Consider the following 17,574-nt stretch of genomic DNA (forward strand, 5'->3'; position numbering starts at 1 on the left):
GTGAGAACCGATGATGGATAGGTTACCGTAATTGCAAATGCCTGTTATCATAACTAAAGCTTTTGACCACTAAGTTAACATGGTTGAGGGTGAATGGGGCCTCAAGGTCCATGTCTTGAAGGAGGGAAGGGAGATACCGTATAAAGTCTGTAAGTTCTTGTGGAGAGAGGGGAAGTTGCACCACCCCTTGAGAGAATAGAGGGAACACCTCCAACCCAACACACAATACACCCCCACTCGCACTCTTATCCACCACTTAGTCGGGGACGGGAGACTGACTGTAACACTAGGTCAATTACAATGAAAGAATGAGTGATGTCACACCCAGGCCCCCTGCTCCAATCTTGGCTGTGTACAGTTACAGTTTAAGGATGAATGTCCTGTTTGAAACTCCCTCGTCCCTCCCTCCCTCCCCCTCACTATTTAGCCTGCCATGAGCAACCTTATGAGTTAGGCCTATGATCATTACACACTGTTCACTGTTGATTCTCTCCCCCCCACTTAGTGACGGGTGTGTATTTGTGTGATCATCATTAGTAGTATGATTAGTAGTATCATTAGTAGTAGGGATGGGCATGGAGTACTCGAACGAACGTCAAAGCTCGATCTTTAACCAGAGATCAATTTTTTTTTAAATACTGTGAAACTATTTGATGGAATGTGTTTTGTGGCTGCCGGCAAGTTACATTTTATCTTGAAGACCACTTTAATATGCTTTGACTCGATTGTTCCATTTCTACATGTGCATTTCCGGAGGACAACAGAAAATAAACCAAGCCAAGCATCACACTGTTCTATTCTCTAAGGTCCCTTTCCCCTCTGTGTCTCATTCACTTAATTGCGTTCCGACCGCTCCCTCCACACACATGTGCTGAGTGCACACAAAAGCACCCCTTAGGCCTACAGAAATAAATGCCTATAAAAACATATCTAACTGGCCCTGCCGAGTGGCGCAGCGTTCTAAGGCAATGCATCGCATTGCTAGAGGTGTCTGTACAGAACCGGGTTCATTCCTGGGCTGGGCCACAACCTGCCGCGGCAGGGAGTCCCATAGGTGGTGCCAAATTTGCCCAGCGTTGTCCGGGTTAGGGCAGGGTGTGGCCGGTGGGGCTTTACTTGGCTCATTACGCTCTAACAACTCCTTGAGGCGGGATCGGGTGCCTGCAGGCTGACCCCGGTCGCCAGTTGAACTGTGTTTCCTCCGACACATTGGTGCGGCTGGCTTCCGGATTAAGCTGTTGGTTGTTAAGGAGGCGGGTCATGTTTCGGAGGACGCATTCTCTCAACCAGCATCATTAGGTAGTCACCTGGAATGCATTTAAATTAACAGATGTGCCTTGGTAAAAGTTAATTTGTGGAATTTCTTTCCTCCTTAATGCATTTGAAACAATCAGTTGTGGTAGGGGTGGCATACAAGATTACTATTTGGTAAAAGACCAAATTTATATTCTGGCAAGAACAGCTCAAATTCGCAAAGAAAAACAACATCATTACTTTAAGACATGAAGGTCAGAATCCGGAAAATTTCAAGAACTTTGAACCTTCAAGTGCAGTCGCAAAAACCGTCAAGCCCTATGATGAAACTGGCTCTCATGAGGACAGCCACAGGAAAGGAAGACCCAACCTTTTGCAGAGGATAAGTTCATTACCAGCCTCAGAAATTGCAGCCCAAATAAATGCTTCACAGAGTTCAAGTGTGTTTTTAATATTATCAACTATATGTATTGAGCTTGTCACATGCTTTAAGGACACTGCTTGATTAAATAAGACACCCATGACTCGAAGGAGCCAGAGATCAAGATAACCAGAAGGAAAAAATGTAACCTGACCCAACCATCCTCCCACTCCTGCTAGCTTTTGCAGATTCTGTCGTTACTCCCCTGAAGTGGCCCATAATAGGCTACATGAGGAGTCGGCAACCTTTCTCATGTAGAATGACAATTTATCTTACCATTTCTACCGCTCCGCGTGCCAGTTATGGTTTTCAAATACACTTTTTTGTGGAACATTTTAATTTAATTTATAATAACATCTTCGTATCTCAATCATTGTCGTGGTTAAATCCAAATTCTATCCAAATCCTAATGAAATTATACAAACCTAAAAAGTAACTTCCATTGCCAACTATGTAAAAATAGCCTACATAAAGCCAACAAATAAAAACATTGCAGCCTGCAGGTAGAAAGTAGAAAAAAACAAATATCCTATAAATCACATTGGCTACGCATGGCCTGTCTGCAACCAACTTGAAATATTGTATCAACTATTAACTTGGGTCTGAACTCCAAGTTTCCCGGGCCAGTGAGCTCTGGACAGAAAGTTGTAGGCTATTTGTGCAAGGGATAAGAAGTAATCAGGCCTATTTTATGAAATTTCTACTGGATCAGAGCATGACATTTTTCCCTTTCACGCTGAGTGGTTATTGAAAAGGAGAGGGCTGTAAAGATATTTAGAATATATTGAGGAACTTTTGTCACGCTCTATGGATGTAAAAACAGACTTCCGTTGCTTGCTGTTTGAGGTGAAGAACACATTACTTTGAGAAGCTCCACAGCTCATTAGTGGTGGTGCGTTAAGCTAATCAGAAATACTATCAGCTCCCCAAATGGGCACATTTACAGTGCCTTGCGAAAGTATTCGGCCCCCTTGAACTTTGCGACCTTTTGCCACATTTCAGGCTTCAAACATAAAGATATAAAACTGTATTTTTTTGTGAAGAATCAAAAACAAGTGGGACACAATCATGAAGTGGAACGACATTTATTGGATATTTCAAACTTTTTTAACAAATCAAAAACTGAAAAATTGGGCGTGCAAAATTATTCAGCCCCCTTAAGTTAATACTTTGTAGCGTCACCTTTTGCTGCGATTACAGCTGTAAGTCGCTTGGGGTATGTCTCTATCAGTTTTGCACATCGAGAGACTGACATTTTTTCCCATTCCTCCTTGCAAAACAGCTCGAGCTCAGTGAGGTTGGATGGAGAGCATTTGTGAACAGCAGTTTTCAGTTCTTTCCACAGATTCTCGATTGGATTCAGGTCTGGACTTTGACTTGGCCATTCTAACACCTGGATATGTTTATTTTTGAACCATTCCATTGTAGATTTTGCTTTATGTTTTGGATCATTGTCTTGTTGGAAGACAAATCTCCGTCCCAGTCTCAGGTCTTTTGCAGACTCCATCAGGTTTTCTTCCAGAATGGTCCTGTATTTGGCTCCATCCATCTTCCCATCAATTTTAACCATCTTCCCTGTCCCTGCTGAAGAAAAGCAGGCCCAAACCATGATGCTGCCACCACCATGTTTGACAGAGGGCATGGTGTGTTCAGGGTGATGAGCTGTGTTGCTTTTACGCCAAACATAACGTTTTGCATTGTTGCCAAAAAGTTCAATTTTGGTTTCATCTGACCAGAGCACCTCGTTCCACATGTTTGGTGTGTCTCCCAGGTGGCTTGTGGCAAACTTTAAACAACACTTTTTATGGATATCTTTAAGAAATGGCTTTCTTCTTGCCACTCTTCCATAAAGGCCAGATTTGTGCAATATACGACTGATTGTTGTCCTATGGACAGAGTCTCCCACCTCAGCTGTAGATCTCTGCAGTTCATCCAGAGTGATCATGGGCCTCCTGGCTGCATCTCTGATCAGTCTTCTCCTTGTATGAGATGAAAGTTTAGAGGGACGGCCAGGTCTTGGTAGATTTGCAGTGGTCTGATACTCCTTCCATTTCAATATTATCGCTTGCACAGTGCTCCTTGGGATGTTTAAAGCTTGGGAAATCTTTTTGTATCCAAATCCGTCTTTAAACTTCTTCACAACAGTATCTCGGACCTGCCTGGTGTGTTCCTTGTTCTTCATGATGCTCTCTGCGCTTTTAACGGACCTCTGAGACTATCACAGTGCAGGTGCATTTATACGGAGACTTGATTACACACAGGTGGATTGTATTTATCATCATTAGTCATTTAGGTCAACATTGGATCATTCAGAGATCCTCACTGAACTTCTGGAGAGAGTTTGCTGCACTGAAAGTAAAGGGACTGAATCATTTTGCACGCCCAATTTTTCAGTTTTTGATTTGTTAAAAAAGTTAGAAATATCCAATAAATGTCGTTCCACTTCATGATTGTGTCCCACTTGTTGTTGATTCTTCACAAAAAAATACAGTTTTATATCTTTATGTTTGAAGCCTGAAATGTGGCAAAAGGTCGCAAAGTTCAAGGGGGCCGAATACTTTCGCAAGGCACTGTATATGCCTACATTTGCTCGCAGGTCAGGTAGCCTATGAGCCTACTTATATGCGTAATCAGGTGTGCGTCCTTACTAAAAATTTACAGGAGCGCTCTAAACAAAGACAATGACTAAATTGACAACTCGTAAATGGAATGAAATAAACCAAAACTTGTGCCTCACAAGTGTAGCAGAGGTTGTGCGCTCTGCAAGCAACATGTCTACTCCAACAATTGGAATGGTAAAAGACTGGAATAATGATGCAGTATATTGAATGCATTAACAGAAATTACCGTAACCAAACAAACATTGTAGATACAAATTATAGGAATTGGGCCTCCCGAGTGGCGCAGCGGTCTAAGACGTCACTACAGACCCGAGTTCGATCCCGGGCTGTATCACAACCGACCGTGATCGGGAGTCCCATAGGGCGGAGCACAATTTGGCCGTCCGGGTTTGATTGTGGCCTGTGGAATGTTGTCCCACTCCTCTTCAATGGCTGTGTGAAGTTACTGGATATTGGCGGGAACTGGAACGGGCTGTCTTCTACGTCGATCCAGAGCGTCCCAAACGTGCTCAATGGGTGACATGTCTGGTGAGTATGCAGACCATGGAAAAACTAGGGCATTTTCAGCTTCCAGGAATTGTATACAGGTCCTTGTGACATGGGTATCTCTGTGCATTCAAATTCCCAACGATAAAATGCAATTGTGTTCATTGTCTGTAGCTAATGCCTGCCCATATCATAACCCCACCGCCACCATGGGGCACTCTGTTCACAACATTGTCATCAGCAAACCGCTCGCCCACACGACGCCATACATAGTCTGCCATCTGCCCGGTACAGTTGAAGAGCACACTTCTCTAGTGTGCCAGTGGCCATCGAAGGTGAGCATTTGCTCACTGAAGTCAGTCAGGTCTTGACCCTGGTGAGGACGATGAGCACACACACCGATGAACTTCCCTAAGACGGTTTCTGACAATTTGTGCAGAAATTCTTTGGGTGTGCAAATCCACAGTTTTATCAGCTATCCGGTTGGCTGGTCTCAGAAACCGGATGTGGAGGTTCTGGGCTGGTGTGGTTACATGTGGTCTGCAATTGTGAGACTGGTTGGACTTACTGCCAAATTCTATAAAATGACATTGGATGTGGCTTATGGTAGAGAAATTAATATTCACTGGTGGACATTCCTGTAGTCAGCATGCCAATTGCACACTCCCTCAAAACTTGAGACATCTGTGGCATTGTGTTTACATTTTAGAGTGGCCTTTTATTGTCCCTAGCATAAGGTACACCTGTGTAATGATCATTGTTTAGTCGGCTTCTTGATATGCCACACCTGTCAGGCGGATGGATCTTGGCAAAGGAGAAATTCTCCCTAACAGGGACGTAAACAAATTTGTGCACAACATTTTAGAGACATAAGCTTTTTGTGCATATCGAACATTTCTGGGATCTTTTATTTCAACTCATGAAACATATTTTTGTTAAGTATTGGTACACCATTCCATTCACAAAAAAGACAGACAGTGAGTCGCGTGGCCATGGCTTGCTATATAAAGCAGGCAGACAGGCGTCCCGTTACTTTTCGATTGAATGTTAGAATGGGCAAAATGAGTGACCTATGCGACTTGGAGCGAGAATGGTGCTACAAACAAAAAACATCCAGTCGGCAGCAGTCCTGTGGGTGAAAACAGCTCGTTGATGAGAGTTCGAAGGAGAATGGCAAGAATCATACAGGCTAACCGGCATGCCACAAACAGGAAAATAATAGGGCAGGACAACAGCGGTATGCAGAACGGCACAACTCGTCCTTTTTTCCAGTGCAGGCCGTGTTCTAAAAATGTGAACCGCCAACTCTTTTCAATCTAATGTTCCAAAATGTGAAATAGTTCGATTTTTTATATTTTACATTGGCAACTGAAACCTGCTTCCATCAGAGTGAAAGCTCCTTGGCCACAACACCAGGCTCCAGACAATTGAAGCTGTAAAGGGGGAAAGCAGGCAAAAATAGACAAGACATTAAAGCTTTGCATACCTGCCATAACATTCATTGACCCCCAAGTTCAAGCAATAAGCTCAAAGTACGAAGACAAAATACCTGTATTGTTGCTTGTTCACCCTCGATCATCTCCTTGTACTGGTGGTGAACAGGTTTATCATGAAAGACAAATTCCAGAAAAATATGTTAAGACATAAATGTATTAATATCCTATAGGTTATTGCCTATTGACTGTTACAGCTGTACTAAAATGCCCTGTACACACAACCTGCTTCCAGCCCAACAATGGCAATGCAGAAACTACAAGGTTTAGCAAACATTTAGCCTCACAATTACCAGTTGGTTAGATGTAAACGGTATTCATCTAGCTAGTAAGCTAGTTGAACATGTAAAAGACCAATCTGTAATCCAATATCAAGATATTTAGCTGTCACTTCATTTAGCTGTCCCTTCCAATTTAGCATGTGTCCCTATCACTTAACATGGGGTTTCATTAGCTTTCTAATCGGATAGGATTTTCACCACAGTGGCAATTTTCTGTAGTTAGCTAGTTAAACATGACAAATTGGCATACATGAAAAGGAAAAAGATAGCACATCAGCAATCAGAATGCAACTGGCCAGCTCCGCTAGCTAGCTATAACATTACCTGTATGCAACTGCTAGCTAGCTAGCTAGCTAGCTAACAATAGTTAGCAATGGAAACTGCTTTCCGATACAGTTGAGAGAATAACGAATGCACATGTAGCTAGCTATCTTGGCATTTTAACTGTAGACTCTTACCTGTGTATGGGCTCAGATGATTCACAGCAGACTGAAACACTTGCAAGATGATCCTTCCCACTCTGCTTCAACCAGTCCAGACTGCTTTTGCCACAGAAGACAGCTGTGTCGATACCAGCAGCTGTATTCAGGACAACTCTGGTATTGAAAGCTGTAGCTACACTTTGCATGTTGTCCATGATGTCAATATGAGTAAATCCAACGGATCTTTCAAATATCCATGGTAGCAGAGAGCAGGATGTGCCATTGGGGCGGCAGAGTAGCCTAGTGGTTAGAGCGTTGGACTAGTAACCAAAAGGTTAAGTTCAAATCCCGAGCTGACAAGGTACAAATCTGTCGTTCTGCCCCTAAACAGGCAGTTAACCCACCGTCATTGAAAATAAGAATTTGTTCTTAACCGACTTGCCTCGTTAAATAAAGGTAATGTTTAAAAAATCAAAATTGACAGAATGGATGCACTTTCTCGTGAATGTCCCGGCCCCTCATTATCTCAACCAATCGTGGTTGTGCAATATTCTGTATTTTCTCTGTTTCTAAACAGTTATGTGATTTCACATTTTATTTATATTTACAGATTACATACACGTTTGTTATTACGGCACATAAACAGGTTTTTTTTAACATTCAAATGCCTCTCCTGTGAAGTAGTGACTTCCGTCATATGGACAGCTTTCTGAAACGGATCAATAATAAAATTGAAATATATTTGAGTACTTGAAAAAAAATTATATGAGTACTCGGAACAGTCAAAAATGTCATGCCTATCCATAATTTGTAGGGGCCCTATAAAATCAGTTATTTTCTGCTTCATTCTGTTTTTTCAAATGTCACCCTTTTTTTAATAGAAAACCACAAAGTGAAGTTCTAAGTCCACAACTGCTTAAATCACATCAGGAGACCACTTTTGTGGTATCAGAAAAATGTGGGGTGTAGTTAGGCCTATCTTTTTAATGCAAGTGAGCACGAACCAGAGACCGTTGTTTGGTTAGCGGTGTTTCTGGAGCGCTCATGTGATTGCAGATTTTCGCAAAACGAATAGCCACTGGATTGATACAAATAATCATGATATAATTCTGCCAGACAGAATTAATGCATTTTTCAATACATTTTTGAATATCATTGAATTACGTTTAAATGTCTGGATTCCGTCTGTGTCTTCCGCAACGCAGATTCTTATAGGGCCCTACATTAGGCCTACATCCATCTTATATCAATTTCTACCACAGTCTATGCAGGTCTGTAGCAGGTGACATTTCATACTGGCTTGAATGTTTTGTCGAATGCAACAATTATTATGGACAACATCGTGATGTATTATGGATACCGGTATTTGTACCCACTACTACTTCTATCAAATGCATATATCACGAGAGTTATGTTTGCGGCGTCTTCTACCAAACATGACATACTTACTAGTCATATCTCGTGCCTTTTAGAATACATGACGCTATGCAGTCATTTTGTCTTCACCACCTCTGACCACCTGACTCAGGACAATTGGTCACATCATTCCCCTAATTGTGCTCTATCTTGGTCCGGTCATTATTGTAAAAGAGCATCTGTTGTCAGTGATTTACCTGGTTAAATTAAGGCAACATTTGAAGAAAAAAAGTCCTTGGTAAAAATACATTTAAAAGATGTTAATGTTAAGAGAAATCATCTGGTTTTAGCTTTGGATGTCATGAGTGGTATTAGCAATAGTCATAGGCTTTTCTAGGCCAGGGGGATAGGCCTTGGTAAATCAACATAATCAGTCATGTGCCGAGTCTGGGCCTGATTCCTCTGGCATCTTAACGCCGTTGCAGCTGACTGCAAAATCCCCGTATCTCTATTGAAACAGTGGTTTTACTCTGTCTATGTGTTTCACTGTTGTAGGAAGCAGATTGTAGAGCCTGCTCTGCTTGGCTCATCTAGGCTAACTGGGGCAACTATGTTATGTAACTGGGGCAAAAATATATAATAATAATATATGCCATTTAGCAGACACTTTCATCCAAAGCGACTTAGTCATGAATGCATACATTTTACATTTAGGTGGTTCCAGGAACTGAACCCACTACCCTGGCGTTACAAGCACTATGCTCTACCAACAGAGCTACACAGGACAGCAATGGTATCTCTGCAAATGTGAGAGGGTGGGAAACTGAGAGTACACCATGGCAGTTTGGAGATCAGATGAGATCTCCCACTACTAGAGGTCTTTTTGTAGCTAAGTTAGTAGAGCATGACACTTGTAACGCCAGAGTAGTGGGCTCAATTCCCGGGACCACCCATACAAAACATTTATGCACACATGACTAAGTCGCTTAGGATAAAAGTGTCTGCTAAATGACATATATTACAGTATTATCAAATTGTATTTGTCACATGCGCCGAATACAACAGGTGTAGACCTTACATTGAAATGCTTACTTGCAAGCCCTTAACCAACAATGCAGTTTTAAGAAAATACACCCCCCAAAAAGTAAGAGAAAGAATAACAAATAATTAAAGAGCAGCAGTAAATATCAATAGTGGGGCTATATACAGGGAGTACCGGTACAGTCTGAATGTGCGGGGGCACCAATGTCGAGGTAATTGAGGTAATACGTACATGTAGGTAGAGTTATTAAAGTGACTATGCATAGATAATAACAGAGAGTAGCAGCAGTGTAGAAGAGGTGGGGGCAATGCAAATAGTCTGAGTAGCCATTTGATTAGGTGTTCAGGAGTTTTATGGCTTGGGGGTAGAAGCTGTTTAGAAGCCTCTTGGACCTAGACTTGGCGCTCCAGTATCGCTTGCCGTGCGGTAGCAGAGAGAACAGTCTATGACTAGGGTGGCTGGAGTCTTTGACAATTTTTAGGGCCTTCCTCTGACACCGCCTGGTATAGAGGTCCTGGATGGCAGGAAGCTTAGCCCTGGTGATGTACTGGGCCGTACGCACTACCCTCTGTAGTAGAGGTCGACCGATTATGATTTTTCTTTTCAACGCCGATACCGATGATTGGAGGACCAAAAAAAGACAATAACGATTAATCGGACAATTTTTATTTATTTATTTGTAATAATGGCAATTACAACAATACTAAATTAACACTTATTTTAACTTAATGTAATACATCAATAAAATCAATTCAGCCTCAAATAAATAATGAAACATGTTCAATTTGGTTTATATAATGCAAAAACAAAGTGTTGGAGAAGAAAGTAAAAGTGAAAAAGTGTGCCATGTAAGAAAGCTAACATTTTAAGTTCCTTGCTCAGAACATGAGAACATATGAAAGCTGGTGGTTCCTTTTAACCTGAGTCTTCAATATTCACAGGTATACCATTTGTATTTCATTAACCTTTGACTATTGGATGTTCTTATAGGCACTTTAGTATTGCCAGTGTAACAGTATAGCTTCCGTCCCTCTCCTCGCTCCTCCCTGGGCTCGAACCAGCAACACAACGACAACAGCAACCATTCGAAGCAGCGTTACCCATGCAGAGCAAGGGGAACAACCACTCCAAGTCTCAGAGCGAGTGACGTTTGAAACGCTATTAGCGCACCCCGCTAACTAGCTAGCCATTTCACATCGGTTACACCAGCATAATCTCGGGTTTTGATTGGCTGGCAAACGCACGAAAGTGCTGTTTGAATAAATGCTTACGAGCCTGCTGCTGCCTACCATTGCTCAGTCAGACTGCTCTATCAAATCATAGACTTAGTTATAACATAATAACACACAGAAATATGAGCCTTATTTCATTAATATGGCCGAATCCGGAAACTATCATCTCGAAAACAAGACGTTTATTCTTTCAGTGAAATAAGGAACCTTTCCGTATTTTATCTAATGGGTGGCATCCATAAGTCTAAATATTCCTGTTACATTGCACAACCTTCAATGTTATGTCATAATTACGTAAAATTATGGCAAATTAAGCGGCCCAAACTGTTGCATATACACTGACTGCGTGCAATGAACGCAAGAGCAGTGACACAATTTCACCTGGTTAATATTGCCTGCTAACGTTGATTTCCTTTAGCTAAATATGCAGGTTTAAAAATATATACTTCTGTGTATTGATTTTAAGAAAGGCATTGATGTTTATGGTTAGGTACACATTGGAGCAACGATATGCACCGCATCGATTATATGCAACGCAGGACACGCTAGATAAACTAGTAATATCATCAACCATGTGTAGTTAACTAGTGATTATGATTGATTGATTGTTTTTTCTAAGATAAGTTTAATGCTAGCTAGCAACTTACCTTGGCTTACTGCATTCGCGTAACAGGCAGTCTCCTCGTGGAGTGCAATGTAATCAGGTGGTTAGAGCTTTGGACTAGTTAACTGTAAGGTTGCAAGTTTGAATCCCCCGAGCTGACAAGGTAAAAATCTGTCATTCTGCCCCTGAACGAGGCAGTTAACCCACCGTTCGTTCCTAGGCCGTCATTGAAAATAATAATGTGTTCTTAACTGACTTGCCTAGTTAAATAAAGATTAAATAAAGGTCTAAAGAATACCTATTTCCGATTGTTATGAAAACTTGAAATCGACCCTAATTAATCGGCCATTCCGATTAATCGGTCGACCTCTACTCTGTAGTGCCTTGCGGTCATCACTGCCATACCAGGCAGTGATGCTCTCGATGGTGCAGCTGTTAAACATTTTGAGGATCTGAGGACCCATACCAAATCTTTTCAGTCTCCTGAGGGGGAATAGGTTTTGTCTTGGTGTACTTGGACCATGTTAGTTTGTTGGAGATGTGGACACCAAGGAACTTGTAGCTCTCAACCTGCTCCACTGCAGCCCCGTCGATGAGAATGGGGGTGTGCTCGGTCCTCCTTTTCCTGTAGTCCACAATCATCTCTTTTGTGTTGATCACGTTGAGGGAGAGGTTGTTGCCCTGGCACCACACGGCCAGGTCTCTGACCTCCTTATTAAATGACTAAAGGTTTAAAGTCAATAATCAATGCGTTCAGTTGGAAGGAAATGCAGTGTGAAAGAGATCCATTACCTTTGGTAAGGAGGGAAGAGAGCTGGCGGCCACATGTTAATTCTATTAGCCTAAACACGATCTTGGAGAGGCAAACCATTTTGAAGGCAGTTTGGGGTCACTGCGCTCAAGAACCTAGTATTGTCCATGCACACTGATGAATTTAGTGTCTGTGTGCGTGTTTGTGCTGGCTGTCTACACTGTTGTGAAAGGGAAAGTTCTTGGTCAGGTCCAGACGGACGTTGTAATACGGTACATACCAGCAGATCAGCTGGGTGCAGGCAGATCCCTGTGTTAGTTTACAGCCGTGGCCTTGTGTCCCTGCACGTCTGCCTGGCAACTCCTCACTCACTTTACAGCTCCAACTAGCCCACTTTCTCTCTCACACACAAGAAATCCCTGTGCAAGAATCCCACGTGCAAAGGATCACCCAATTTCCCCCACACCCAAATTTTGTCTCTAGGGTCACTACCATTGAATTGCTACGGTAACCACATTTCCATCCACAGTTTTTATTCAAGTAAAGTCATATAGTATAAAAAATTCTCACGACAGCTGTGACAGAAACATGAAGTTTCAGTGTCATTTTTTAAAATACTGACAGTTTGTTTGTTCGACATGGTGGGATCTTTTTGTGTCTAAAATGAATTACGTGGGAAATTGAGGTAGAAATGCCTTTATGCTCAAATATTGATAGAATAACCATTGTATCGAAGTAAATTTGGAGTCATGTGGTGATATGGTGTTTGGACCTCCCACTACGACTCGGGAAAGCATGCACTTTATTAGGCTACATATGAAATAAGTTATGATGAACTTCACAGGGTGGTGAAAGTGCACATTGATGAGCTTGATGCTGCTTTCCAATAAATATCCAGGGTCTTATCCATTATCCATAATAATCTCATGTAAACTCGACAACCCACACAGCCTACCCGCACTGTATCTGTGAGCTGTTGGCTAGAGCGCAGGTACCAAGAGCAGAGTAGGCACATTTGCTATTTAATGCAACCGTTTTTGTGACAAAACTATTATTAGAGTTGAAAATGCGATGGAAACAGATTGAACTTTGTTTTTGTACATGGAAACTTAAGCAAAAAAATAATAATTTAATGTTGTGTGCACTACGTCATCACGCACTGATTCTTATCTGCAACATGTCCATTTGGTGAAAACATATCACTGGTGTGAAAATGTGCATATTTTCTCAATGCGGATTCCAGAATATTCGCATGGAAATCTGTCGCCAATTGGGTGGAAATCTAGCTATTGTTTAGGCCTAACAAAAATGTTATGTTAAATTCTGCAATTGTATAGTAATGTAGGCCATGGATTGAGAGATTCCTGTACCCTACATCTGGTCTAATTTGATGTGTCCATCTGTCTGGCAGGTCTTGGTCTCCTATCCATGGAGAAAGTGGGCAAGATGTGGAGCAACCTGAGGAGCCGATGCCAGACCCTCTTCCACACCGACAGTGCGGGACCCAGTACAGAGAACAGCGTGGTGGAGGTGGACGGTATGCACTGTGTGGTGGACCTGGGACGGGGAGGCAATTCAGGCGAGGCCCAGGCTTCTCGGGCCTCTAGCCTGCCCCGAAGCCTCTTGCCGCTCCCCATGGTTACTGGGGGACGACGTCACAACTGTGTGTCGGACATCCCCCAGATAGTGGAGATCACCATAGACAGCAAAGACAGTGAGGATGCGAGGGGGGGTCGTGGAGGACTCCCTGTGGCCCGGAGAGACTCGTACTCACGCCATGCACCTTGGGGGGGCAAGAAAAAACACTCATGTTCCACTAAGACTCAGAGCTCAATGGATACAGACAGGTGGTCAGGGCGCGCGCGCGGGGCCGCTGGACGGAGGGACCGTCGCTACGGGGTCAGCTCTATCCAGGAAATGGGGGACTCAGGGGGTGGGGGGCGCAGTCTGAGCGCCCGTTCCCTGCGCCAGCGGCTTAGCGATACAGTGGGCCTGTGTCTCCCCCTGCCCCCCCGCCGCCGCTCGTGCTCTTCCAAGACCCCCACCATCTCGAAGCGCAAGATCCACCTGACAGAGCTGATGCTGGAGACCTGTCCCTTCCCCCAGGGCTCGGACTTGGCCAACAAGTGGCACCTGATCAAGCAGCACACGGCGCCCGTCAGCCCGCATTCCTCCACGGCTCTGCTTGACGCCTTCGACACCGCCCACCCCTCCCCCGAGGACGAGGAGGAGCGTCTGCGCGAACGCCGCAGGCTCAGCATTGAAGAGGGAGTGGACCCCCCACCCAACGCCCAGATTCACACCCTGGAGGCCTTGGCGCAGGGCTCCTCTTTGTACAAACTGGGACCAAAGATGGCCCCCGGCATTGCAGAGGCCTCTGGGGAGGCCCGGGGCACCGCGGCCTGCTGCTCAGGAGTGGGAGTATCGGTGCAGGTGCTCGGGGGGGCTACAGCCCAGTTGGCTGACTGTGACTCGGAGGAGGACTCAACTACCCTATGCCTGCAGGCCCTGAGGCCCAAGCAGCGGCACGCGTCCGGGGATGGCAATCTGAGCCGGAACCAGCCTGGGCCATGGAAGGTGCACACGCAGATTGACTACATCCATTGCCTGGTACCGGACCTGCTGCAGATCACTGCACTGCCCTGCTACTGGGGCGTGATGGACCGCTACGAGGCGGAGGCGCTGCTGGATGGACGGCCCGAGGGCACCTTCCTGCTGCGAGACTCGGCCCAGGAGGACTACCTGTTCTCGGTCAGCTTTCGCCGCTACAACCGCTCGCTGCATGCCCGCATCGAGCAGTGGAACCACAACTTCAGCTTCGATGCCCACGACCCCTGCGTGTTCCACTCATCCACCGTCACAGGCCTACTGGAGCACTACAAGGACCCCAGCGCCTGCATGTTCTTTGAGCCGCTGCTCACGGCGCCACTCCACCGGGCCTTCCCTTTCAACTTGCAGCACCTGGCACGCGCCGCCATCTGCCCCCGGACCACGTACGACGGCATCGGCGGCCTGCCACTGCCCCCGGCCCTGCAGGACTTCCTCAAGGAGTATCACTACAAACAGAAAGTGCGTGTGCGCTGGCTGGAGAGGGAGCCGCCACTCAAGATCAAATAGTGGCGGGGCTCTGGCGGCCTGTGCGTGCCGCCGCGGGCTTAGTCAAAACAGGAAAAACTCCCAGCCAATCAGGAGGTAATACTGAACATGGCACTTTTCAGTCAGGCAGGGAGGGGTAACTGGAGGGAAGGAGTTAGGTAAAGTGATCTATCCAAGATTCATTCTAATCTCTTTGTTTTACTTATTACTACTTACATCACATGGAATACATATCTATTATATTCAGTATAATGCTGTCTGGCAAGCACATTTTTACTATTGAAAAGATTCTGAAAGGGAGAGCATAAGCCTTCATGCTTGGTCTCCCTCTCTCCTGTTTCATTCTGTCAAGTGTCTGCCTGATCCCACAGCATGAGCTGCCTGCATGGCCCCCCTCACCCCCTCCCCCCAGTCTCTATCTAGGCCCACATGGTTAGCTAGCTATGTTGTACAGTTCACTCGTACTTTCTATCCTTCCTTTTTTTTCCTGTTGCTTGATCAAGCGACTAGAAGAATGCCTGGCGGGCATCGTGAGGCTTGAGGTGTGGAGTTGACAGTGGCTTTACTGGAGAGAGGGGTGGGGGGGGTTTGCTGCAACTAAAACTCCTACTGCAGTTCGCTAGGGCCCGCTTGGTGGACAGTGTCGTACAGACACACACCCAGCCATCATCAAGCATCATTGAGTAGGCCTATGTCTGAAATAAGGTGCTGTTTAAGGGTGCTGTCCAGTAGTTCTTCGCCCCAAAGGCAATGTGGAACGCGGCCAGGTCCAAAGGTGCTGCTACAGCGTACACCTGTAGGGGGCGAGGCATACACAGCAGTGTGTGTGGGCACTGCGAGTCCTTGGCTTTTAGATATCCTCACTGTCGTTTCTCGAAGCATAATCGTTGTCTCCCACCACCACTGTGTTGGCACAAGTGTACGGTTCTTCTAATGGAACAATACTAATGATATTTGTCCTGGTGGTTGTTTTCTCACACCTGTCTGCCGGTGGCTCAAACTGGCTACAGAACAGGCACTTTAACTGTGCGTGCAGTTTTTGAAGACACACACACACACTGGTTATTGTCTCAGGGTCTGGTTTGTTTCTGGACCTGTGTTCTGCCTTCATGGTGTCCCTTATCTCTCTCTGTGGCATCCTCCATGCTGCTCAGGGTTCATATAATTCATGTCTGCACCCTCCACAGACCATTGACATTATACAGTTAACTTGACTCCGCTTTACACATTACAGCCACAATCCCGCTTTATAGTATTAGTACCCGAAGGAGCAACATTTGATATGCGCATTGTCACTGCTGCTAGCCATGCCGTAATAACCCAGCATATTGTGAGAGCTTGCATCAGGAAGACGAATACAACAAAGCGTAACCTATGTGCCTTTCATAGAGCCTCCTGATCTAGTTTAAACTATTGAGCCTGGTGCATAGAATACTCCAGCAGCACTTCCCACTCATGTAGCCTTTAAATGGAGGATGAGGAGGAGGAAAATGAATGATGTGGAGCAGGGGATGAAGAGCTCTGTTCGTTGGTGCACATTCAATATTTTATATATATATATATATATATATATATATATATATATATATATATTAAATTTTTCACATTTATATTTCATCAAGAAAATATTGTCAATGTTAGCTAGCTAGCTAGAAGTGAATACACTACTCCATTGTCTAGCTGTGGAGGCTGGTGGGAGGAGCTATAGGAGGATGGGTTCATTGTAATGGCTGGAATGGAATTAATGGAGTCAGACTTGGTTCCCGTATCTTTGAGGTGTTTGATACCGTTCCATTTATTCCATTCCAGCAATAACAATGAGCCCGTCCTCCAAAAGCTCCTCCCAACAGCCGCCACTGCTGTCTAGAATAATTTATTGGCTTCACTTCCAAAAGTCATTGGGTTTTATAGGTGGCTGGATAGGTTGGGCAAGGCAGCGTCAGGTCCTGGAGGGCTTCTACACTGGACATGTTTTAGAACGGCACACCTAAAGCGACACACAGGCACGAGTCTGTAAAATCTATGGAGAAAAAAAAGATAAGAAATGAGGAGTACCTGTATATGGAAATACTATCTGCAAATGTATACAAATATAATTCTTACAAATTATCGGTGTGATATCAGTGATTTTTATCCTGGTTGGATAGGTAACTTGAATCCCGTCTCTCTGAATGGCAGGGAATATGTTTATTTTAACTACCCAACACGCGTTGTGTGTGTGTGTGTGTGTGTGTGTGTGTGTGTGTGTGTGTTACCAGAGGGGGAGGATCATGAATGAAAATGCAATAAGTGCATATTATTAGCTTATTCATGACCATCTCTGAGTGTCTGTGACCAAAGCTCTGTTATTCAACGGTGTTGCACACAAGCTGCATTGTTTTTAGTAGTATTGCTCGCCACTATGTCTCTAGGGCTCTTTAAAATTACCATCCTGAATTTTATTTCAACTGAACAAACATTTTAAGCCAACAGGGCAGGCGATGTTGCCAGGTAGAAACAGAGACGAGCCCCCATC

At 44.4% G+C, this 17,574-nt stretch overlaps 1 protein-coding gene across 1 annotated transcript in view; it reads left to right on the forward strand.

The window, feature by feature from the left end:
- The window catches only part of LOC139410324 (suppressor of cytokine signaling 5b), a 48,679-nt gene extending 32,092 nt beyond the window's left edge, over window positions 1-16,587 (forward strand). Inside the window, exon 2 of the mRNA XM_071155792.1 lies at window positions 13,375-16,587. Within this exon, the coding sequence (XP_071011893.1) occupies window positions 13,392-15,080 (1,689 nt within the window). The 5' untranslated portion in view covers window positions 13,375-13,391 and the 3' untranslated portion in view covers window positions 15,081-16,587. The remainder of the gene's footprint in view (window positions 1-13,374) is intronic.
- Window positions 16,588-17,574: the final 987 nt, after the last annotated feature.

The sequence above is a fragment of the Oncorhynchus clarkii genome, chromosome 1 (genome assembly GCF_045791955.1).
Source record: "Oncorhynchus clarkii lewisi isolate Uvic-CL-2024 chromosome 1, UVic_Ocla_1.0, whole genome shotgun sequence".
In the NCBI taxonomy this organism is placed as follows: Eukaryota; Metazoa; Chordata; class Actinopteri; order Salmoniformes; family Salmonidae; genus Oncorhynchus; species Oncorhynchus clarkii.